The following is a 25988-nucleotide window of genomic DNA, read 5'->3' as shown; positions in this document are numbered from 1 at the left end:
CAGTAAATACCAGAGTCAATCTTGAAAATGTAATCAAGTCATTGACGCAGCACACAGCACTATGAAGGCTGAGAGGGAGAAAAGCTGGTATCTGTGCTTGGTTCAGATGTCACTTCCGAAAAGGAGCCTAGGAGTCATCTGTCTCATCGCTGGCATTAACCTCATGGTATATTCTGTTACCACATAAGACCCTCAGCAGTATTTTTTCTTATTATAAGATTATAAATTTACGCTCCCATTTAAAATGACATATATACCTTAGTCCCACATTTGGGGAGTCATAATGTTCAATAATTTGCTCTCAAGAATGAATTTTCTTTTAAAATGTTTTTCATTTAAAATATACCAAAGCCACATTCTACTTTGCTTATTACTCAAGGAATAAAGGGTAGTTTTATATAACATTATGTAAGTATCTACTACTGATGTCTTGACTTTTACATGAGATAGTCTAACTAAAATCTACACATTAAATTCACACAGGACTGATGTATAACCTTAGGAATTAAAATACATTAGAATGTGAACTAAGTGGCTTTTTTTTTAAGGTCTCAAGGAAAAAAAACAACCAGAATCACCTGGCCATTAAAACCACAAATGACACTTGTCATTCTTAATTCTTTGAACTGTGAAATGTGAATAAGACAGTAAAAGAAAATGTTTTAGGTGTGCTAAAGCTCAACCAATTTCAGCATGAACTAAAGCAAAAAAATATATAATAACAATAAATAAATGTAATAAATAAATAAATAAATAAATCTATTTAGCAGATATTACCTGCTGTGTCTTTGGGTAATCAAGCTATTAGCTATATACGGCTGTAGATTCTAAAATGCTCTTAGGATCAGACTTGACAATGGAATTATTTACATATTTTATGACCTTGAACAAATAAGAGGCATACATTTACCTACATGATTGAAAAAAATCGTAACTGCAAAAATTTATTAATATTCCAAACCCCATCCATCCACCTACTCAACACAAATTACTTGTGGGATCTGGCTCAAGAATCAAATACTGCATTTTATTTGAATAGTCAGTTTCCGATATTTTATATAACTTTCTCCTGCCCCTCTGCCCCACCCTACAAATACACAGAACACTCAATTAAGGAAATCATAAAGATAGAGACTTTGGAATTGGAAAGATCTGGGTTTGAATTCTACTTCTGCCATTTTATGATATAAAGCAAGTTAATTAAAAATCTCTGACATTCTACAACTGAAATAGCAATACTCACCTTATATCATAATAATTTAAATTATGCCTCGTAAAGCAATTGTCATAAAGTAAGCACATAATCAATATACAATGAATACATATCTTATTGAAAACTATACAGATTTGTTACTTATAAAACTCAGGAATTTTTTTATCTCTAGCTAAAATATTAATTTTGCTTTCATAAATTTAAAAAATTTCATATTTTTCAGCTCTCTTTGGTTTGACAGCTTTGGTTTAGTTTAAATTACATCCACTGACAAATCTTTCCTCAACTTAATGGTTTATTTCCTTGATGGTTACTTTTGTCATTAAGAAATTCTATGATGTTAGTTACTCCCCACATAAAATGACAGAATTGTTCATGAGTGTTATGTAATGTTAAATACCGTACTTAAATTTCCTTTGGAACTCTGAATCACAAGACAGAATACAATTGTATACAAATATACCTTTAAATTGAAAACATAATTATCAATACAGACAAAGGCTACTAATTGGCGCACTGCTGATGGCTGGTACTTAACTAGTACATGTGGAAGTGAAGGAAAATTTGAATGATACGTTTTACTTTTGGCACAAGAACCTGTGACATTTCAATGCGGCAATGGCTGAAATCTGTTGCTTCTAAGAATAAATCTTCTAAACTTAACTTTGCCAATCACGAGGCAATCCTACCTCACACTCCAAAAAATTTCAAGTTTGTTTATTTAGGTATCATCCTTCCCAGAACTAACCTGAAGTCTAACATTTCTTAGCAGACATCTAAGTATTTCACTGATAGAAGATTAAACTCAAATAAACCCACTTTTTTTCTGCGAAGATAATGTCACCAGTTTTTGTGACTCAGAAATAAAAGAACAATGTGATTTTAATCAAGCAAACAAGTCGACCTGAAACAGTTCTAAGAACTGAATTCACAACTTTAAGAAGTAGAGGGGAAAGTTTTGTTAGAACAAAACATTGTTATGTGTCTTCTAAATTCAACCCCAACATAGTTCATTATGATTTTTCTAATCATGCAGGATGAATAATTAATTACTTCCGATAGTGCACTGTATAGCAGGCTTCTATAATCTAAGTAATGAGTGGGGTGTTTCTTACAGAAGAAAAGATCTGTTATTTCAACAAACCTCAGACATTTATTAATTTGCATACTAAAAAAGGCATGTTTTATTTTCTTAAACATATCAAATGTCTTATAAATACAATTATATGGCATTTATAAACTGAATGTCTATTAAAATATACCTTTCCAAGGAATCTGAAAATTATAATTATATTGAAAAATTTTAAAGGTGATAATTAGGAAGATTGATTGGCTATCCTCAGAAACACGTACCAACAGGATCTTTCTAAACATTATAGGTTTATAACACATGGTTCTTTTTTGTTTAACCATTGTTATAAAAGGAATTATTAATTTTGAGAAGATATACTAACTTTAATCTATTCCAATCTATTTTACTAATACAATACATATTAATGAAAATGAAATTTAGGGCTTCCCTGGTGGCGCAGTGGTTAAAAGTCCGCCTGCTAATGCAGGGGATGCGGGTTCGTGCCCCGGTCTGGGAAGATCCCACATGCCGCAGAGCGGCTGGGCCCGTGAGCCATGGCCGTTGAGCCTGTGCGTCCGGAGTCTGTGCTCCACAATGGGAGAGGCCAAAACAGTGGGAGGCCCGCGTACCACACACAAAAAAAAGATATTTAAAAGATATTTTTATGTTTGTCTTATAAGGTTAGGTTATTAAAAAAATACCTTTTCAAAAGAAGAGAGAAAAAAATGAAGAGGAAAATATACCAATGGACAAAGATAAAAGTTAAGAGTAAATTCAACTTAGAAACAAACTAAATGTTCATCACGAAGAGAATGTATACATTATATGGTATATTCAGAAAACATCCATACGATAAGCCAATCTATACAATAGTTAAGATGAATGAACCAAAGATACACGTATCCTCATGAATTAAAGTTCAGAACAATACTTTATATTGCTTATGATCACATATATGTATAATAAAAATATAAAACCCTGTTTAGGGTAAAAAGATATAACAAATTTAGGATGGTAGTTTTCTCTGAGAAGTGGGGGATGGTAATGGAATCAAAGAGGAGTATCAAGGGTGCTGTGCCTGGACTCATATGATATCTGCCTAAAGCAAATAAGGTTACATATTAAGATTTGACAAGATTGGATGGGGTGTTCATTATGTTTTTCTCTTTGTATCTGAAATACTACCTAATTTGAAATTGTTTTTAAAATTTATCAGTTTCAAGGACTATGTCAGATTTAGCATAAGCAAGCATTGCAATGTGAAGCAATATCTAACTTGCATTGAGATGTCTTAAGAGCCCAAGATATAAGAGTTTTGAGAATCACAATCCCGCCAAAAAATAATTTCTCAATGTATTTCCACCTGGACACATGCAACAAATGATATTTGCATTCTTACTTTCATGGGCATTCTAGAAACTACTTGTGGTGAAATAAAGCATTACAGTAATTTGCAACTACCACAAATATGAAAGGGAAAGAAATAATCCTTTGCTCACTAGAAATAAGGAGCAAATTTAGTGTACCTTCTGCTGCTCTAGTTAATAACCATACTTCTATTTTGACTCACCAAAGCAGCCTATCAGAAAACATTAGAATGAGGACGTAATTCTAGGGTAAACTTCAATTTGCATTAATTTACTTGTGTATGACAGTTATTTACAAGTATTAGTCCTCTATGAACTGGAGAGTGCCATCTCATGACACTTTTCTTTGGCTCTCTCTATTCAACATCACGATCCGGCATTTTCTAACATTCAGAGTCATCTCTGTTTGAATTGCCCTGCACGCCCCTACCCCATTCCCCTGACCCGTCTCACCTCACCAGTCTCACCTAAAATGATCCAACCTCAAAAAGGCCTTCAGGGAACCACCCTGTTTTAGTTGTATTCATTTATTCACTTTTATTCCTCTCTCCCATAGATTGGAACTGCCAGAGCAAGAGGGTGCTTGCCTACTTTATTCACTAGAGTTAGAAGGTGATGCAATGTCTGGCATATCATGAGGATCCAATAGATACAGCCTGATTACATCTGAAACTCATATTTTTAACATACCTCACAAGTAATTACAAAACCCTGTGTGGTGGGGACTTCTATTGTAAAACATTAGTAATTTACTTCTGCTGTTATTACAAATTTTTCTTAAGACTTATAGAGGTAGTAATACCTCAATAAGTGGGTAAAGCACTTAGAACAATGCTCAGAATTTTAAGAAGCTCAATATAAAATTTTGACCAGAAAAACCTTCCAAGATCATCTACCTACTCCCTCTAATAGCCACCCTTATTTTTTTAAGGAAAAAAAAAAGCTATTCATACACAAATCATTAGGTATTCCAGTGTTTATGAGACAAACAATTATGAGAGTCTGATAATTGTCTTAATACATCTGTACTTAACATAGAAAAGGAAGCCTGGAAATTTTTTTCAAAATTAGAATCTCAATTAAATGCAAGTCAGTTTCTAACTCTGCCAAACCATAACAAATACTTCATTTTTATGCTCTTTCTTGCTTATCAAACTGTCATAGAAAAAAAATGATAATCCTAAAACTTCAACATAATATTAATTATGCTGTCATACAAAAGTCAAGACAGACTAAGTCACACAATATTAAGCAACACCAAATGCAAGGAATCCTTCCTCACCATCATTATTTATTATAAAGTCACAAAACAGTTTACTGTATTAAGTTAATGCTTCATAGGCCTTCCCAAAGAGAAACCTCATTTTCTCCAAAGAAGGCTATTTGCCTATACTTAGTAAAAATAAAATTATAATCTCAAGAATATCAATGCACTTTAGCACTGATGGATGCCAGAGACTCATCTAAGGGATTATGGCCTTTGAGCCAAGATTATTATTATTATTTTTAATTTTATATATGTATATTTTTTTAACATCTTTATTGGGGTATAATTGCTTTACAATGGTGTGTTAGTTTCTGCTTTATAACAAAGTGAATCAGTTATACATATACATATGTTCCCATATCTCGTCCCTCTTGCGTCTCCCTCCCTCCCACCCTCCCTATCCCAGCCCTCCAGGTGGTCACAAAGCACCGAGCTGATCTCCCTGTTGAGCCAAGATTATTTTTTAAAGTTGGTTATTGTTTACTTCATTGAGTGGCACATTTAGAGCCTTATAATTTCAAAGTCTTGTTCATTCAAACACACATTCTAAGAAAATACAGTAACAGTACAGGAAATCTGAAAAAGAAACCACATTTTTCAGTTCCAATTTATCTGTAAATGTCTTAAGCTAGTGTGAGTTTGATGAACATAAAAGATAAGAAATAATAAGAATTAGTTTTGATATTATATATGTGCCAGAATACTTTTTTGCTCATCAAAACCCTCATTTTCCTACATTTTTATGATCCTTTTTTTTCATACTTCTACTACAGTAATTACAATGGTCTAACTTTCATTAGCCATTTTATAGGTTTTCCTATTTTACTGAATTATGAGTTTTGTGAGGGCAGATGCTATGTCATTCCTTTTTTTCTAAAATCTTCCAAAGCATTTAAAATTTCAGCTTCATTTTATATGAAACAGTAAAATATGCAAGTAGAAAAGGAAAATATAGGTATGTTTTGTCATTATTATTCAATTTTAATATAACAAATTTAACAAGGTCAACATTTCCAGAAGTTTGTCTCAAATAACATAAACAAATCCCTAGACATATTCAACAAAATAAGTATGAGAAAGGTATTAACATCCCTTTATGGGATGTACCTTACCACATTCAAAATTCTGAGTATTCGCTACAGTAAGAAAAAATATTTAACTTTATTTTAACCAAGATGATCTAATATATCAAACATCTGTGCTTATTAATAGTGTGATTTATCACTTTACCCAGCTTTTTAGAATCACTTAAAAATTATCTGTCTGAGAATTTTTAGCACACTCTCATGCCTGAAGAACTAAACAAAAAGTTAGTAAATATACCTAAATACTTTGAAGACATGCATCAAACACAGACTCACTGCATTTTGAAAGACAAAAAGAGTAGTCAATATATATATAGATTTAAGTGATCAATTTGATGTTTTTTTCTTTTTACTCATACTCACAGATCATATACATGTATGTAGCCATGTGCTGCAGTACTGTGGAATTCTGTCTATAAGTGAAGAAATAACAATCTAATATCAACTGTAGCCTGATTTTATTCTTTCAGTCTAAGTCAATGTTCCAGAATCCTTCTTTCAGGATTTAGATCCCATCCTGAGTGAATACCACCTGCTATAGTTATATTAGCCAGTAACTATAACAAATAAAAGTTATCAAGGATTATTTTACAGGTCAAATTCTTAGTCTTTATTCTCTTTGGAAGTACCTTTCTTTTTTCAAGAAAATTCACTACCTTATTTTATGATCATTCATATGTATTTTACAATACTGAAATCAATTAAATATATTTCTTACCAAAAGCCATCCTACTTAAGAAAAAAAGAAATAATATAAGCAATACTTAAAAGAAAGAAATTTACTATCTATTAATTGCAAGTGGATGTGGACATTTGCCAGAATTACTAAAGAAGCTGTATTATCATTGGTGTCGCACCTATGCACCTATGACTTATCCTGTGACCAACATAACAGGAAGAAAACACAGCTAGATGTCAGCAGTTTCATGTCACCACTGTCATGCCTGGGTGAATTTCATTTAGCACCTGCTGGAGTTAAGTGTTGTGAAGAACAAAATTTAATATTCAATCAAGACCAACATGAATCCATTTTGCCCGAGTCTACCCTTCTGTCATTTGTTAAATACACAAAGTACAATAATGTTTCCTTTACTTAGGCCTTAACTGAGATTTAATTGACTTAAGTTATAAATTAATCATAACTAAAATATCTATTAAAAAGTCAATGCTTAGTCACCTTTACGATTAATAACTTTTAGTTTTGATTTGGATTTTTCAAATATATAGATATACCCAGTTGAATTCATTAGAAAACTTATTCATTGGAAGACCAACACAACTCACAAATGAACAAAACTATACATAAATTATATATATTAAAGAACTCAAGTTTCAAATTATAATAGTTTTCAGATATTTTTGGCAAATTAAAAGTAATATAATTTACATAAAGTAAAATAGTTCATGTGTGCATGTAGGTGTGTATACATGTGAGTGAGAGAAAAATACTCATCTCTAAAAAATCATTGACTTGAAAAAGGAAGAAGCAAAAGTCGCTATTAGCAGTGAAACTGATGAATTTTCTTTTCCTTTGCTCTTCTTTGTATATTAGATCCTAAGTCCATATTTATTTGGTCATTTTTCACACCACATATGTCAACTTTTATCCTAGCCTATAGCATCCACCTGTATACATATCTTTCTACTTTCTTATCTACCTATCATTCTATCTATCATAAGACATTTATCAGAGAAATAGAAATACCTTCACATGGAAAGTTTCACCTAAAATTATCATTTTAAAAGTTCAATTTCCCACTGTATGTGCTGTAAAAAATTAAATACAATTTTATACCCAAGTTTTATCTTTTAAAAATACTACCCAAATTCAAATACTTAAGCAAGTACACAATTCTGAAACAGACTGTACTCATCCTTAGTCCTTTAATCATTAAAGGCAGAAAGGGATAAATGTTCAATATTTTAAGGAGTTATGTGTTTTTATTGTGCAAAACATATTCTCCCTCCTCAATTTTTTACGTGACCACTGTTATTAACCAACCTCCTTCATTAATTCTTACCTGAATCAGGGCTATGTCTGCAAAATGTACTGGACCTAGAAATGTTTGTGGCTACTTGAAATGCCTCTACTATAACTAATGTAACTACTTTGAAAGTTTGGACTTAGTACTCTCTGGACTTCTTGCTTTCAGCCCCCTCACTTCGCTGTGCCTGTAAATAATAATCACAGATCTAAGTACCTGTCCCAACTCTCAAACTCACATACCCACATCTATACCCAGACCTTAACCTTGTACCTCACCAGGTGAACTAAACAGGTGTCTGCAATTCTAGTGGACTCTAAATATGCCCCAAGCAAACCCTGTTTTAATTCTATAACGTTTCCCTCTATTCTTCTGCTTAATTGCCAGCTTTTCCAAAATTATTTTTTTTTTCTTAGACTGATTCCCAAAAATATCTGCATGGGAGTGTGATGGAGTGAGGGGAGTTGTATATCTCCTACTCTCCATTGCTACTTTCCAACCACAGTTCATTCCCTAACAAACTACTCTCCTCTTTTGAAAGCTCTATTGTTTAGTGTACCTTGCCAATGCATGAATCTCATTTCCATAGACCTTCAACACCTTCTCAATAGCTTTAACCCTAACATACAGTTAGCTCCTTTTTCTCTTTATCTTCTGTGGTCTTGATATTGATGTATTTGCTCTTTCTAGCTGTCTGGCTTCATACTGAATAAAATATATCAGTTCGAATGACTGTTCTAGCCGATGATTTTGTAGCATGATGCTATAGACAGCCTCTCTTTCCAATTACTTTTAAAAGATTAAAGACAAAAAATTTCAAGAAAAAATGAAGATAAATCTACCATTCTAATTCATCTATTTTCACTTAAGAATGGTCTTTCCAGCCTTATAAATTATAATAAGAGCAAAACCATATTTTAATTAATATTATTTCATAAATATATGATTTCTCCAAATAACAATCAGTTATTATGTCAATGGTTTCATAACATTCCATCAATTTTGAAAGGCAATCTTGCAGATAAATTCAGATTTCCCAATTTGGAGCCAGACTGAGTTAAAACTCTAATTCTCCAACTTACATTGCAGCGGGAACTTAGTCACTTTTCTGTTCTCAGTATCCCATCTGTAGAATGAGAACAATCATGCATCCTGATGTAGTTCTGTATATCTGGCTCTTAGAACCTGACACCCAGGTCGGTGCTCAATAAGTGTTAGACTGTATAAATTATAATGTGCCATGTTTTCTTTATATAACCATCTCTATTGCTGGAAATGTAGATCTTTATAGTTTGGGGGTTTTATTTGTTTTTACTACTAAAGAAAATGATGCAATAAGCATAGGGCCTTTCTTCTCTTAAATCATTTGTCTGGTAAAACCCTAAGGAATATTAACTAGATCCAAGAATACAGATGCTCTTTGGCTCTGAATATGCCTTTTTAAAAAAAGATTTGTAACAATTTATAATACAGCTATTAGGAGATCAATTTTATCACCATACTGTTGGTACTTAATCACTTGTTTTCCTAAAAAAAAAAAATCTCTCTTCCCTTGTATTTCCAAAATGCCCTCTTTTTTCCTTTCTCTCTAAGCACTCAATATGCTATGTTTTGCGTCCTTTCCTCCTTCCCCACAGATTGTGGCCTTTCCTAGCTCTCCAGCCTCTATGCGTTTCTGTGTTCTCTTCTTTGATATTATAATCTAATTTCATGCTCTGACATCTTTTCTATTCTGATGATATCCAAAACAAGATGGTTATCCCTGAAATATCCTCTGAGATCTGGAACTGAGTAATCTAACTACCCTCTGAAATCAACATTCCAGTAAATGCACAAACTTCAATTTTGCTTGATTTTACAATCGCTGCCCCAATGTTCCAGAATGAAAACCATGGAGTCATGTTTACCTTCCACTTCCAAACAGCCAGCTAGTTGCTAAACCCTGTGGTCCATCTCCTCCCCTAGAGGGAATCCTATACTCTAATTTCCAATATAATCTGGTTCATTTAATAAATTAATGATAAGATTAAAAATTGAGGTCAAGCATTAAACTGTATATTCATAAAGCCCTCTCATTACTATCCCAAATAGAGAGAATAATGCATTACATATTTTTTTTTTTTTTTTGGCCGCACCGTGAAGAATGCAGGATCTTAGTTCCCTGAGCAGGGATCGAACCCATGCCCCCTGCTGTGGAAGGGTGCAGTCTTAACCATTGGACCGCCATGGAACTCCAACTCATTACTATTTTGGAGGGGAAGGCTTTAAAGGAGAGATGACACCATAAAGATCACTTCTGGTATTGCTCTAACTCACTCTCCTTCCAATGGGATCTGAAATAAATTAATTCTGCTTTACATTCAGGCATCAATGAAGTACCCATGTACAATTAAGTATGCATGTCCTATGACAAAATCAATTAAATAGGTGTGTTCTCCTTTACTACTAAGTTCAATAATTCAGTTGTTCTGCTAGGCAGAATTCTAAAATTGATCAAGAGGGAGGAGATATGGGGATATATGTATATGTATAGCTGATTCACTTTGTTATAAAGCAGAAACTAACACACCATTGTAAAGCAATTATACTCCAGTAAAGATGTTAAAAAAAAAGAAAAGAATAATAATAAATAAATAAAATGGATCTCACACCCCTAAGATTTCTGCCCTCTGGTATACACACCTTATTTAATTCCCTCCCCTTTAGTATAGGTGGAGACTGTAAATATGATGGGACATCTCTCAATGATTAGTTTATTAATCAGTTGACTTCTGAGTAAATCCAAAGAGATGATATCTAGTCAGGCTCAATCCAACCAGGTGATCCTTTGGAAGAGCCTGCGTCCTTCTTCAAGCCAGAAATTTAAAGTGTGAGATGGATTCCACATGAGGGAAATTCTCTGTTACTGGCTTTGAAGGTGGGGGAGCCCTAAGACAAGGAAGGCCACCAACCTGCAAGAACTAACAGTGGCTCCGGTGGATAGCCAACAAGGAAACAGAGACCTCAGTCCTACAACCACAAAGAACTGAATTCTGCCAACAACCTGAATAAACTTGGAAGCAGGTTCTTCGGCAGAGCCCCCACAAAGGAACACACCCCAACAATATCTTGATTTTAGTCTTGTAAGATCTGCTCTCAGAACCAAACCACACTATACCAAACTTCAGAGCTACAAAACTGTGAGCTAATAAACTGGTACTGTTTTAAGCTACCAAGTTTGTGACAACTTGTTACAAAGCAATAGAAAACTAACACCCATGCAGGAAAAAAAAAAATCAGTCTTCACTGCACTACTTGAATTTAGAGTAATGTCAGTTTTAAAATTGACTATATTTAGTTTTCCTTTAAATGTTATATAATTTTTTTAAATAGAGAATATAACATCATTTTTATAACTACAAATGATATAATTATTTCTGTGTAACTTAAATAACATTGTATCTGTCAAGAAGTATATTTACAATTTCCCTGAGGGTGACAGAGTGTTTTAATTAGGAAATACACGCTTGTTTTTTAAGAACTAAGATAAATCATTCTAACAATTCTGGCTACTGGGCTTCATTTAGTAAAAAGTCATGATGATATAAAGCCTATAAATACAAAAATGTGAACTCATTTAAATGTGAGGAAAGAAAAAAAATCTCAGCCCATTGCTAACATGAATTAAGCCGTTTAGCCATAATTTTCAGTGAGCATTTCTCATGTCAACATATTCTTGTTGGTAATCATTTATAGGCCATTTTCTAAGGCTTTCCAAATATACTCGCTTGAAGAAAATCCATGCTATAACTTCTCCCAATGAAAATCTTTTCCAAATCTTAGAGATACTTTGCTTCTTTTCATATGTAAAGAATACATTCATATTAATATGCCACAATCACAGAGAAAAGCTCATTAAATAACTAAAAATAGAAGCACTGTTGACATAGCAAATAAAAGCACACAGCAATGCACGTATTTTCTTTTAGTCAGGGCCCATTACGTTTTGCATTATATAAAATAACCTGACATAAGCTTGCAGTAAAGGCTCACACTTACTATTTAACATAAAAACACATTTCATTAAGCAGCTTAACTCTTTTTAGAAGTGAAGCTTCACTTAGAAAGGAATCATTTTCATCCCGTCTATTCAGCAAAAGGTATATCTTGGTACCATAGGCCTTCTAGATCTGCCAACTGTAGTGAGCAAAACTATCGTTTACTGAGTTTCATCAAGTGCAGCGTCATGAACTGTTCCTAAAGCTTAACAGGTATCCACTCTTCTAATCCTCACAACAGCCCCATGAGGGAGGTCCTCTTTGATAGGTGACAAAACCGAGCTACTAGGAGGTGGTATAGGTACCATCTTGACAACTCTGCTATGCTGCCTCTCAACAGATCACCCAACCCATTGTCTCTTTTCCTTGAAACTTAGTTTCATTCGTTTATCCCTCAGCCATAACAGAAGATACAATATCCTTTATGGACTCAATTTTATAATGAGGCTTTACATGCAGAAAGTTCTTCCAAATATGTGGTGTATGTGTCTTCTTTTCACCTTTTGAAATGAGGCATATTGGGAAAAGGTGAGGTAGGAAAGTCGTTAAAAACATTTGCAGCTCACCAGATATGAGTCTGACCAGATCTTAGCATTCTGAATCAACTTTCCAGTATACCTTATTCAGGTACTGCATCTGCAGTAACCATACAGGACTAATTCACTGGTTGTATAAAGATTTCATGACAGTATGCTGCCGTAAGCCAAGTACCTGGATTTGTGAGTCTACTCTGTGCCTTGCATCTAGTGAGGCAGAGACATAATTTTTTTAAAACATAGTAAATTAGTAAATGAAATATTATGTTACAAGGTAGTAAGTGCTCTGGACAAAGAAAAAAGAGAGCAGGGTAAGAAAACATTGCATTATGGGAGGTGCCAGGCAGGTTACAGTAGTAAACAGAGTGGTCTAGGCTGGCCTCATTGCGGTAATATTTAAAGAAATAATTAAAAAATAGAAAGTTCTTACATTTTCATCTTCTTTCTAATACTTCTGTACTTTAAGAACACATGCAAAGATATATATATATTAGTATGTAAGACTTTTTAAGAGGGCTTTAAAAATACTCGCAGCCAATATAGAACTAAATAACCAAGTTTCATACTACTTCTAACTACAATTATGATGCTATTAACACAAAGCATGACTTTTACTCTACATGCCATTTCCCTAAATTCTGTCTTTCCTTCATTGAACAAACACGTATTGACTACCTACCACATGCTGGCATTTTGATAGCACCGACGGTGCTCCAAGGGTCACATTCCCATGGGATGACACGACTAAACAGGCAACTGCAAGATATGTAAGAGGGCTGACTGGAGTATTAGAACATGAAGCAGGGGGTCAAGGGGAAATGGTATCTGAGATGAATCTCAAAGAATGGACAGGAGAGAAAGATGTGGGGAGGTGGAGAATATTGAGGCACATGCAAAGTATTGAGGCACATGGAGGACTGAAAGTATATTCTTTGCTCATGGCACTGAATATAGTCCTAAGTGAGAAAAGACTAAGGGATTCAGTAGAACATGATACACAAGGAAACTGCAGAAATATTCGGCAACTTGTAGGAGAATGAAATTTGAGAAACTGAGTTTCCCCAAATAAAGTATTCATGGTCTATCACATTAGCGAAGACGATAAACAAGGGCTCAAACAAGGCTCTCACAGTAAGACTAAGAAGGAGGCAAGAGAACAGATATCTTTAGCACGTAGAATTGACAACAGTTGAAAGCTACTGCTTCCGGGCGAGTGATAGAGAAAGAGAAGTCTAGAATGACCCTCGGGATCTGTGATGCCTTTCAGTCTGACAGGGGACACATGAAGAGGGACACAAGGAAAAAAATGACGACTCCAACATGGGGCATATTGAACATGAAGTGTGTGTCATACACCTTAATGGAAAATTTCCCTAGATGGTGTCATTTATGTCTCTGGAGGCAAAAGAAAGAATTTTAGGAGTAAGAAAATGAAGGTACTGGGCTTCCCTGGTGGCGCAGTGGTTGAGAGCCCACCTGCTGATGCAGGGGACTCGGGTTCGTGCCCCGGTCCGGGAAGATCCCGCGTGCCGCGGAGCGGCTGGGCCCGTGAGCCATGGCCGCTGAGCCTGCGCGTCCGGAGCCTGTGCTCCGCAACGGGAGAGGCCACAACAGTGAGAGGCCCGCGTACCGCAAAAAAAAAAAAAAAAAAAAGAAAATGAAGGTATTAATTAAAATGTATTTAGTATTTAAACTACTATTTCTTGAGCAATATGTGTCATTTAGAACACTAGTTCTGCCAAATAAGTAAAATGACTATGTGGTAAAATAATTTTTTTTATACTTGGTTCAACAAAGTCCTTTATTAAAAGGATTGTCATAGAAGTAATATATGCAATTCATATCTTTAAGAGAAATTAAATATGAAGCATTTGCAAATTTTCTTGAGGGATATGTTTTTAGTGTAGCATTGTGTGGGATGCACATAAAATGCTTTTTCGAAAAAAAAACCTGTCTTAGATTATTCAGACAGGTATATTATCAAAATATGTTGTGTCCATCATTTAGTGTATCTCTCTTTACACTGTATTACAATGCCATGAGAAAACTGACTCTAGGTCAATTAGATCCCCATAAAAGAGGAAGGCTTTTAAATAGAGGATGATTCTTTTTATAAAAGTCACAAAACACATTCAATCTTTTGTTTTGCATGGCTCAGCTGACACTCTTCATTTCTATTTAAGTCTTTTAAGTCTATTATTAAGATTTTTGTATACTTAGATAATACTTACATAATTACTTCTGTATGAATGTGACTTTTTTTAAAGTGGAGAGTAGTTATTTTTCCAGTAGTTACTCATGTATTGCAGTATGTTGATGAATTAAACAAGAACAAAAGAATAAATACATGATATATAACAGATGAAAGAAGTCCACAGAGTTTCAAGAAGGCTGAGTAAATAGCAAAAGAAATTAACAGGCATTCGGGCATGCCGTTTACTCAATGAAAAAGTAAATTGTTTACTGAGTGCTTTTTTTTTTTTTTTTTTTTTTTTTTGTGGTACGCGGGCCTCTCACTGTTGTGGCCTTTCCCGCTGCGGAGCACAGGCTCCGGATGCGCAGGCTCAGCGACCATGGCTCATGGGCCCAACCCCTACTGAGTGCTTTAATTAGCTTTCCTTTGGAAGTGTGGCTCAGGTAGACAGGTTCTATTTTTAGCAGGTGCAAAAGAATACTGCTTGTGATGGTACTCTGAGCTGATGAGAGCAGTGACAGTGTGTGGTATGTTGAAAAAAAAATCATTCTACTTATAAAGTTATGGAATCGTGAGATAAACTGGGTGACAATGTATAACTGTTATACATGTTTACAGTTATAAATGTATAACTGACATGCTTAAAAGGTAATGTAAGTGAATACAAATCTAATTTAAGGATTTAAAAACAATTAAGATAAACTCACAACCATCATTTACCTATATACTTATTAGCTGTTAAAACAGTCTTCTCATAGACTTAAAAAAAACAGCAACAACAACTAAAAGTGCTTTAAATGAATATCCTTTCTTTCTGTGGATTCCCAGATTGGTAAATTAAAATGACATGTCTTCCCACATCTGACTGTCCATTTTTTTCACATGAAATTTTAAAATATACAAGAGAAGCAAAAAGTACTTAAATCCAAGTTTAAGAATGCCACACACAGACATATGAGGTTATTTTTATTCCAATGGTTAATTCCATGTGCAAGGCATATTTTGCTTTCTCCTGATCATGCTTCTATTTGACACTATACATTTTTTAAAATTGGTAGATGTGATTCACAGTTCTGTATGCTAACACACAACACTGCACGTATGTTATCTCCCCAAATTAAACCTCATGGTATTTTAAGTCCTAATTTCTTCCCAGGGAAATTTCTAATTTTAGCTCTAAAATATATACATATGCATATACACACACACACACACACATCTACTTGTATATATACAGATATACACACAAATAAAATTTTCCAATGTTAAGAAATATTAAAACATTATTTCAATTATTTACATGAATATCTGTTGTTACATTTCCCTCCTAGACTAAGACAGATCTACAATAAGTTGTATAAAATAACCAAGTAAATTACATTATCAATAGTATAGACTGTTATTAGACCAAAACATTATTTTGCTATGTGATTAGATCAATTTTTATAATTTAATAAACGAGTAATCTCAGAGTCATGCCACAACTCCGTGTAGTGAAAATGCCACTGAATTTACTTTCAAATCATATTAACATTATGCTAATATGGGGGGTTATGTAACTCACATATAATAAGGCAAGAAAATATTAATATATATATTAGATTTTGGAGCATGTATTTTCTGCTACAGCAATGCTTGTTTGAATATAAGACTGAGTTGTTTGTTTCACAAATTTTTCTCGTTTCTTTTGTTCACGAGCAAGTCAAGGAGGGAAGTTTTAAAAGAAGATGCAGAAAACAAACAATGAAAAGGGTATTTTTATTTAGTACTTCAGCAACCACTATCTGACCCCAACCTTAAGAAGCATATCATTTCAGTTCCCTGAGCCCATTTTCTTCATCTTTAAAGTAGGAGTTTTGAGAAGTAGCCTTTATTCATGAGTTTCATGGAGCTGGATCAGAGGCAGGCCCAAGAATAAGAGAGGCTGCCAAATGGGCAGCTTCCAGCCCTTAGTCACACAGATGAAGTTGGCCTCAGCCAGCACACTTCCACATTTATCAGCTTTCTACACTTGGTGTCTATATTCAACATCATTGGAAGGAACAGTTGATAATATTTTAAGCTTTAAAACCACTGGATTATTAATACCTTTGGGAAAGACAATCCTCAATGGGTCTCTCCTATACCTACACATCTTACGGGGTTTGTCAACAATGCAAGACCTTTACTGCTCTTCACCTTGGCCATTTCTCAAGCTTCTATGTGGAATAGGCAACAACCTTAGGGATGAGGCCATGTCTCCCTCTGGGACAAAGAGCAGACTAACTTACTGCTTGCTATAAAAGAGGTGGATTCCACAAGCTCAGTGCTCCTCACCTGTCACTCAAACCTACGTGTGTAGCATCAATCTAGGCCCATGTCTCATGTGACCCACATGAGAGTGGGGGACAAGGGGAACTGATGCAAATATGCTGATGTTCACGCTGCCTCCTGTGGTGTGAGTAATAAAGTTCTTTGCATCCAACCCAGGAATCTCACGTCTACTATTGGCATCCATGAAACTGTAACAAGTTAATTTATTAGTTTATAAGTAGAATAAGGTAAAGCCAAATCCTGGGAAGGACAATACCCTATTACTAGACTCTTGCTAAGGTGTTCATGGATATTTAATATCTTTAAATATTAAAACTAGACTAATAAAAATAGTAAGGTGCTGACACTCTGAACTAGATATATAACTAACAGTACAAATTAAAGAATCTAGAACACTGTCTCAATGGAAATTTATTACATGAAGAAAGTGGCAATAAAAACCAGAGGGAAAATGATGTATTACTTAATAAATAACATGGAGATAAGTGGCTATACGTTTTGAATATATAAAGTTAGGCCCTTCACCTCACATCATACCAAAAAAAAATCAATTACAGATAAATAAGTGATCGGAAGTGAAAAATAAAACTACAGATGTTTAGGAGTAAATGTGGAAGGCTATTTTTATAATAAAAATGTGCAAAGGCCTTCTTTAGCAAAATAAGCAATTAAGGAAACATTGGACGATTTGATTGCATAGAAGTTTTTTTTAAAACCTCATGTACAGAAGAAAATTTCATAAAGAAAGTTAAAAACAAGTGATCAACAGGGAAAGTCATTTCAAGATAAGATGACAAAGAATTAAATTCTCTAAAATACTTTAAGAAATATACAACATATGCACATGAAAATATGGCCAATGCGTACAAATGGGCAACTTAAAAAAACAGGAGAAATACAAGTCGTTGATAAGCTCTTGATTTTGATAAATATATAACGTTTACTCTCAAAGTAGGCAGGGAAACTTAATATTATGCAACAATACTATTTAACTTCTGACTCTTGAAACTGATAAATATGAACTACTATCCAGTGTGGGAAACTAGAGACACTAATAGTTTGTTGGCAGGACTATAATTACTACCATTTTTAAAAAAAGTAATATGGAAACTCTGTCAAACATGATTTGCCTTAACCTTGCCTGCCCATTTTAAGGAATTTATCTAACATATCAAGATACAATGGAAAAATATATGTGTTGATGTTTTACTGTAACCTTGTTTGTACAGTAACAGGAACTTGAAACATCTTCAACATCTCAGTTTTCATGAGGAGAATGTGCATCACTATTGAGATACTGCACAGCTATTTCCCTCATAAGTAGAATGAGGCAAGTCAGTGAAAATTCACTTGTCCAATGTATAAAATTTTGTGAAAAAAAAGAATTCAATGAAAATACGGATAGTAAGAAAACACGTTCATTTCAAAATAAATACATTAGTTTTAAAAACAACTAGCCCATAAGACTTTTTGAAAAATCTCAAATCCTTTCCTTTACATTTCACTGTTGGTATAACCATTATAGAAATAAACAAAAAGCAAAAAAAAAAAAAAGACATCTAAATAGATACTAAAGCATTACCATGAAGTGCAAGGGCAAGAGGAAGCTATTCATGTTTCTTCAGACACTTTGGTACTCTACCGATTGTTATAAGGAATACTGCTTTTGTAATACAAATTATTAGAACAGAATTTTAAAAGAAAATAAATTGCCAACAAGAGAAGAAAGGAAGAAAGCAGTGGATGGACCACATGACATATTCAAATTCTAACACTCTGTATTGCTGAGACTTCTGAAAGGAAGTGACCCAAAAACTGATGATATTCACCCAAAGCCACAGGGAGAATAGAAACAGACCCAAAAGTTCTGAAAAGAAATAACAGAGGAAACATTTGGAAACAGAGGAGTTAGTAGAAAAGAGAAGAGATCCTGACCTAAAGGTTGGTATGGCCACAGTACACTAATCAATAGTACAGATATCTCTTACTGATGAGTAGCAGGGCCTAGAACATTGATCTTCAGGCCAGGCTGGGTCAGGCCAGGCATCGGTATTTTACTTCCAGAAGATGAAAGCCCTGAGAACTATCTGCTCAGTAGAGCATGCAAAGAGAACGAGCTATCTTGTGTCACATGAGGAAATTAAGCTCTGGAAAAGCTAATCAGAGTACAGCAAATATAATAATAGTCATGGGGTTTTTTTGTATAAAGAGAAAGAAATATATCCCGCACAGCAATATACCGCAGTACATGCATATGCAACTGCAAAGTGTCATGTGAAAAGGTAGTCGTAACCTCGATATTTAAGGAAGAAAAGCCTTACACAGTAGTAACCAACATAAAATTATCAGTGAGATACTTTACAGTTTTCATGCTAAGTTTTTGAAATCCAGTGTGTTTTTCACACTTTCAGTAATTTTAATTTGAGCCAGCCACGGTGCTCATTAGCTACGTTTGTCCAGTGACTATCTTATCAGACAAAGCATCCCTAGAACAACAGTAGCATGTATGCAAAGTTGGTCAAAATAAAAACTGATAAAACTACTGTGGAGGACCAGTTTAAGATAAATATAACCTATGCTTCATCATTCAGCCATATGCTTTCACCTAAATAAATGTTGACCAGTTGGTAGGCTTATCTGGAAAAAAAAAAGGATGCTGCTGGCCTCTACGTTTCTGAAGCTCTCCATCTGCATGTGATTCTAAATCCAGCCATGTAACACAGCCACCATTATTCTAGGGGCCCCAAATGTTACCTGGTTTTGATGCACATATTAGCAAATTTGTTGATATTAAAGTCCTAGTAATTACCATTGACACAACTTATAGGTAAGCGAGGACAGAAGAAGTGACATTTGTTATCCAGTTCGCCAGGTTACTTAAACATGGTCCAGGAGATAGAGCACTGACTCAGCCTCTGAATGATACCTCTGTGGCTTGGTAACTACCTCTCTGATACTCTTTTCCTGATCTCTAGAGCGGCTGTAAAACCTACCCCACACAGTTGTTGTGAAAAAACGACTGACACAATGCCTTTCACATAGGCCTAGTCAAATACCAGTTTACTTTTTCCGACAATGTCTGCACAATGTTTTGTCCGGATCATAATTAGAATCATCTTTATACATTTAATATTTAAATAAAAGTTCTGGTAATCAAAGAAATACAAACCAAAGGAACCATATTATAGCACTTTTACACTTCTAAATTAACCAATTTCATTTTAAATAATATTCAAATTTGGAAAGTCTGCATTAAGAAAGGAATCACGTATGCTAGTGGCAATGTCAATGACTATCACATCTCCAAAGAGAATCTGATACTTCAGGGTCCTTGTTCTTTGATTCAGTAAACTTAGTAGTAAGCTTTCCTTGGGAAACAGTTAAAACTATCAATATTTACATCCAAAAATGTTCACCTTATTTATAGTGAAAAAATGAAGACATTCTAAATCCCTAATACCAGGAGAATGTGTATGAAAAAAACATACAACCATAGAATTGAATAATATGTAATCATTTCATATAGTATTTAAGAAATGTTTAATCACATGGTAAAATGGTATATAATCATGTTACTACTGGGATATAGAACTACCACATAGAGTAGAATATTAAATACATAAAAATGCACAGAAAAAAAGACTAATGAAGAAACTACTTTTTGAAAAAATCTGTTTAAACAAAATATCTCTATTTTAAACCCACATTTGGATTTTTGTTCAACTAAATATCGCTTAATAAAAAGTTAACATCAAATTTCTCCTAAAGATTAGTAAGTAAAAATTTTGTTTCTACCAACTTATCAATTTTCTTATGTCAGTCAAAAAGTGTCATCAGGTGTCCCTCTTTGCCACGCATGCCAGAAATTTTTAAACAGAATGTAGATCTCCATCATGGAATTCTTTAAAAATGGGTTATTGGTAGAATTATTTTCTCCTTATTGATTTTTGATCACTCTGTCTTTAATTGCTCATATATGTGTATATGCATACTCTTAAACGCTTTTTTGTAACAGATCTATTTCTTCAAGTACTAAGTAATGGTTTTTAAAGTTAAAGCAAGATATTATGTGTTTACTGAACTAAGAAATGCAGCACATCCCCAGCAGGCCTTCCTTAAGGGCATGAGAGAAAATGCAAAAGCCACCTTGACTAGAGAGTAAAGATCTGAAGGGAACTCAGTTACACCACTGGGTCTTAACTGGCTCAAAAGGCCCATTTGTTGCCTGGTGACAAATCTATGCTAGCTACTCCAACATAATTTAGCCCATGAATAATTATCTTACTAAGGAAGCAGAACTATGACTCTAGGGCTTCCTGAAGCATGAGGAAACATAATTTTAAATCGTACTTTCATAGCAAAAATTTACTTTCCAAAAGGGTAGTACAAACAATAAAACAAATACCCAAGATGAGTCATTTTGACTCCTTTTTGTACTTGAATTGACTCAGAATGATTAAAATTCACTAGGTAAACTGACTGCCAATTTAGGCTGTCCTTCTCAGCACGCCTCCAAATTCTGTAAGACTAGAAAGCCTTGCAATCACGTTTAAAACTCCTTCAAAGACAAAATATTTCCTGATTTGGCAGAAATTAAAGCCTAAAAAAAAATGTTCCTTGCTATCAGAGGTTAATGGATTAGAGTACCATTTATACAAACTGGGCATAAAACAGTTAAACCGTAAGGCTTAGGCGGAAGCCTGGCGACACCCCAGGGCCCTGCAGGCAGTCTTGGCACTCTTCAGGTGCTGTGGGAGATGCTAAGTAGGAGATACAGGAAACAACCTTAGAGACAGGTGTGTTTAATGAATGGGCGGGGGAAGGAGGATAGTGTCTATAGCTCCCAACCCATGACAAACTAGGACCAGCTCTTCTCACCCCCAGAACAGGACAGAAAAAGGGGAGGGAAGAGAGACACCAGCAGGAAAAGACATCCTGCCTCACAGTGATGAGAGTAGTAGAAGCAGAGGCTTATAATAGAGTTACATGTGCTTTATTAGAAAAATAAATGGAAATACATAGTTGAATCCTTTCTTGAGGAACACCATTATTCTGCATTACAGGCGAAAGTCTGAGTATTTTCAGAATGTGCTCTTTTCAACTGGAATGAAATTACAGTGCCAGCGCAGCAGAAAATCTTGGATCACAAGAAAAATAACATAAGCAGAACAAAGAAATCATGGAAATAAAACACGGATCAAGGAGGAAATACTTTCTAACCACTCAAAATGAGGAGAGATCAGTAAGTAGTATAAACGCTGGGACAGCACCACAAGTTAAGCATATACACCGAATTCACAATTACCTGGATATACATGGACATGTACGCACGCACACACACACGCAAACACAGAGTGGCTTTTGCTTCAACGAATCCCTTCTGCCAGTCCTCTAAAGTCTTCTAGGTAAAATAGTAGGAACTACGGCGACGGGGATTAACTCCACTGACCTTCATTCACTCCCCTGATGCCAGGTCAGCTAATGGACTTTATTTACCTAGAGACCAGAGGGCATTAAGGCCTTAGACCAGCTAAAAACTTCACTGTGATTAACACAGTCAAGTGGAACCAAGAACATGAGTCGACTGCTTCTGTTACATCAAATTTTTTTCTCCTCTGAAATACGATCTTCCAGATTCAAAGAAATGACCACAGAAAAAAACAATCTGAACAATGACAGATCATCTAAATCCCACTGATCATACTTAAAATAAGACTTCCCCTAAACCATTTGAAAACTTAAAACCACTTATATTTTCAAACTATTTAAATTCCACACACATCCTAGATAATTCTCTGCTTGATTCAAGGAATCTCCTTTCCAAATTACCACTTCTGAAATATAATTTACCAACACACAGAAAATCAAAGATTTTCTTGAAGGTTTACTGTCCCTCTGCCCAAGGACTCTCATTTCACACCTTGAAACACTGACAGAATTCTAATAATCCTTATGGCCCAAATGTGTACATATACATATGTACACACACACACAAGTTATAGCCCTTTTTTCAGTGTGCACAAAATGCACTTTAAATGCAGACATTACGGTTTTGTTTTTAGCGGTGCAGTTTGTTTTCTAACTATTTAAACTAACTGCATGGTGTTGATACCATAGGCTCCTCATTAAAGGGTACAATTTTTAGAATCTATGAAATTAATACAACTGTCCTAGGAAAACCGAAATTTCCCTGTTCATAATTACACAACAGAAAACAACTCTTTTAAAAATATGGAAGACACTTAAGGTTGTTTTGCTTTTACAATGAATGCTGAATTCTGTAAGTAATAATTACAGTTGTTACCACTCGTGAAGTGCTGAGAGAAACCAAATTTTATCTACTTTTCAAATGGGTTGTGGTTAACATTATTCATCACAGTTAGGATAAGAATCAGCTTAAGTCTATAGGGACAACACTTTCATACGGTGTTAAACATGTCAAAGCAACCGAATATCTTTCAAAAGTAAAAAATAAAAATATTTTATAACTTATTATTATTTAAAAAATTTAACTCAAAAACACCACCAAGAATCTCAAAGCTTCTTTTGTATAACTGCTAAAAATCTGTTCCGTTTTTTTTCCAACCCAATGAATTACAAAATCAAGGAGAGGAGAATAAAATAACCCTTAAGTATTTTTGATTTGTATAAAAACAATGAACAATGACCTAAATTCAATCCCAAAATGTTCACTAAAACATCACTGTTACTTATCTAAGACAGCAGCATTATTCAACTTCTCAGTCTCTCAATATCCAAATATTCTAATAGCCCTAACACACGACTAATGCTTACAGATTCATTCTTCTATAACTGTATTAGGTAGAAAATTGTCATCTGCTTTTCAGTCATTTACACTGTATAAAAAGTGTTTCGGTCACCCCATTAAAAAAAAATCCTTCACTTTAGTCACTGAAATCCATATAACTTCTTTTTCTTTCCACAGTTCCTAATAAAGTGCTCTATTATATTTATGTCAGATAACAGTTCAAACAGAATTATAAAAAGTCTAGACATTATATATTTGAACCAATATTTTCTAGCAGACAATATTATTAACTTACTCAAAGCTCTTAACTTTTGTAAGATAACAGATCTCACGTTGTTTATAGATTTGCTATCAATCAAGCTTCTCTTTTTAAGGTATGAAAGAGACTGGAAGGATTAGAGATACTGGGAATAGTAAATTACAACTCTTATTTGGTGTTTTTAGGTGAAAATCAAATAGTGCTCTGAAGCTATAGGTTGTTAATTCATATAAAGGATGGGATAATTGTTATTTTAAGTTGAGCTTATTTCATCATCTTACTTCTGGTACTTTAAGCCAGAAAAATCTAAATTATGTTAACTTTTAGTAAGAGTAAGCCTATAATAAGTAATTGAAACTTCTTCAAAGATACAGGATCAATTTTTCTTTATTAAAAATGTATTTTTTGCTCAGAAACTTGGCCACCAAAATATTTCAGAATAAACACGATATACTCACATTCATATGTGATACAAATACTGCTTACCTCAGTCAAGTGTGGTGTAGGGTTAAATCCACAGAGGTTACACACTTCTTTCTTGCATTCAGTGCAAGTATTGTAGTTAGGAGGATCCTGAGAACCTATGTTGAGTTTAGTTTTGCAGAGAGGACAGGCTGATTCTGGTTTGGGGACTTCCTCCAGTCTGGGGGGAAGAGCAGCCTTTTGAGGCTCGGCTGTTGAAGGTTTGCTGTCCTTAGTGGGCAGAGGCTTCTTTTCCATTTCTGTTCTTTTTACTGTTGAAACTTGTTCAGCTTTGGGCTCTAATTTTTCAGCTACTAGAGCTTTGGTTTCCTTTTTCACAGGGACAGCCTTTGCAGGTGCAGGTGGTGCTGTGGATTTGGGTGGCCCCTGAGAAGCAGGTGGCTGTGAAGGAGGGACTTGTTTTGTCGGGGCCGCTGGCCCACCCTGTGAATGAGACCCAGGCTGGCCTGCTGTGGAGATGAGATTTGACGCCTGGCTGAAAATGGATGCTCCAAACCCAAAGAGTTTCCCAGTCACTGTTTCTTGAGGAGTTGTGGGCTGTGATTTAGGGACGTCAGAAATACTTCCCAGATTCAGACTAAAACGTCTCGACTGCTCCTGAGGTTTCGGGGGCTGTGGAGATGGGGGGGCAGTTTGGCCAGTGGAAGGTCGTGGACCTTGGGGTGTTGGTGCCCCTTTTGGCATAGGCTTGGCATCTGGCTTAGGACTCATTCTGGTTTGTGCTTTCTTGGGTTCGTCCTTCTTCTGAATTGAATCAACTTGTTTTTGACCTTTGCTCTCTGAACTAGGCCCAGGATGTGAAATAAGTTTTGAATCTGACGCAGGTCGAGGGATGACTTTAGAATCGAATGAGGTGACTTTTTCTCCTGTGGGTGGAAAACTCTGTGAGGGTTTGGCAGAGTCTGGTTTTAGAGCAGGAATTGCTTTCTCTTGATCCTGTGATGGTACTTTGGAGCTCGGAACATCCGGTTTTGCTGCTGTTGACAATGAAGACACAACGTCTGTGGCTGGCTTTTCTGTCTTGGGCTGCTTTGGTTTATCATCAGCCACGGAGACCTTGGCCTGTTCAGATGGGACGGAAGGCTCTTTGGGAGGGGCCAGCTTGGAGGAGGACTCTGCCTCGGGAGGCTGCTGGGCTGTGACTGGGGGGGAGCCATGAAGGGTTGGCTGTTTCACTAGTGGTGGGGGCTTTTTAGACTCAGGTGCCTTTGAGACATCCTGTTTGGGTGTAGTATCTTTCTTTGGAGAAATCTGCTGTGACTGTGGGGTTGGCTTGCTCACTGCTGATGTAGGAACAGGGGCAGTCTTCGGTTTGGGCTGGGGTGATGATGGAACTGGAGCCAGGTCACCTCCTAGAGCTCTCTGCATCTGACAGTTTAAACAGAGCCACTCTTTTATCTAGAAATAA

The 25988-nt window shown here is 35.1% G+C and overlaps 1 protein-coding gene across 1 annotated transcript in view; it reads right to left on the bottom strand.

The window, feature by feature from the left end:
- The window catches only part of PCLO (piccolo presynaptic cytomatrix protein), a gene marked incomplete at both ends in the record, with an annotated part of 365582 nt that overhangs the window by 312999 nt on the left and 26595 nt on the right, over positions 1–25988 (bottom strand). The window contains one exon of the mRNA XM_082662011.1: positions 24584–25978. Coding sequence (XP_082518137.1) covers positions 24584–25978 — 1395 coding nt within the window. The remainder of the gene's footprint in view (positions 1–24583; positions 25979–25988) is intronic.

This window comes from Grampus griseus (assembly GCF_964374135.1).
Source record: "Grampus griseus genome assembly, chromosome: 9".
Classification (NCBI taxonomy): domain Eukaryota; kingdom Metazoa; phylum Chordata; class Mammalia; order Artiodactyla; family Delphinidae; genus Grampus; species Grampus griseus.
The sequence above is the reverse complement of the archived record's forward strand: the minus strand, read 5'-3'. Positions and strand labels throughout refer to the sequence as shown.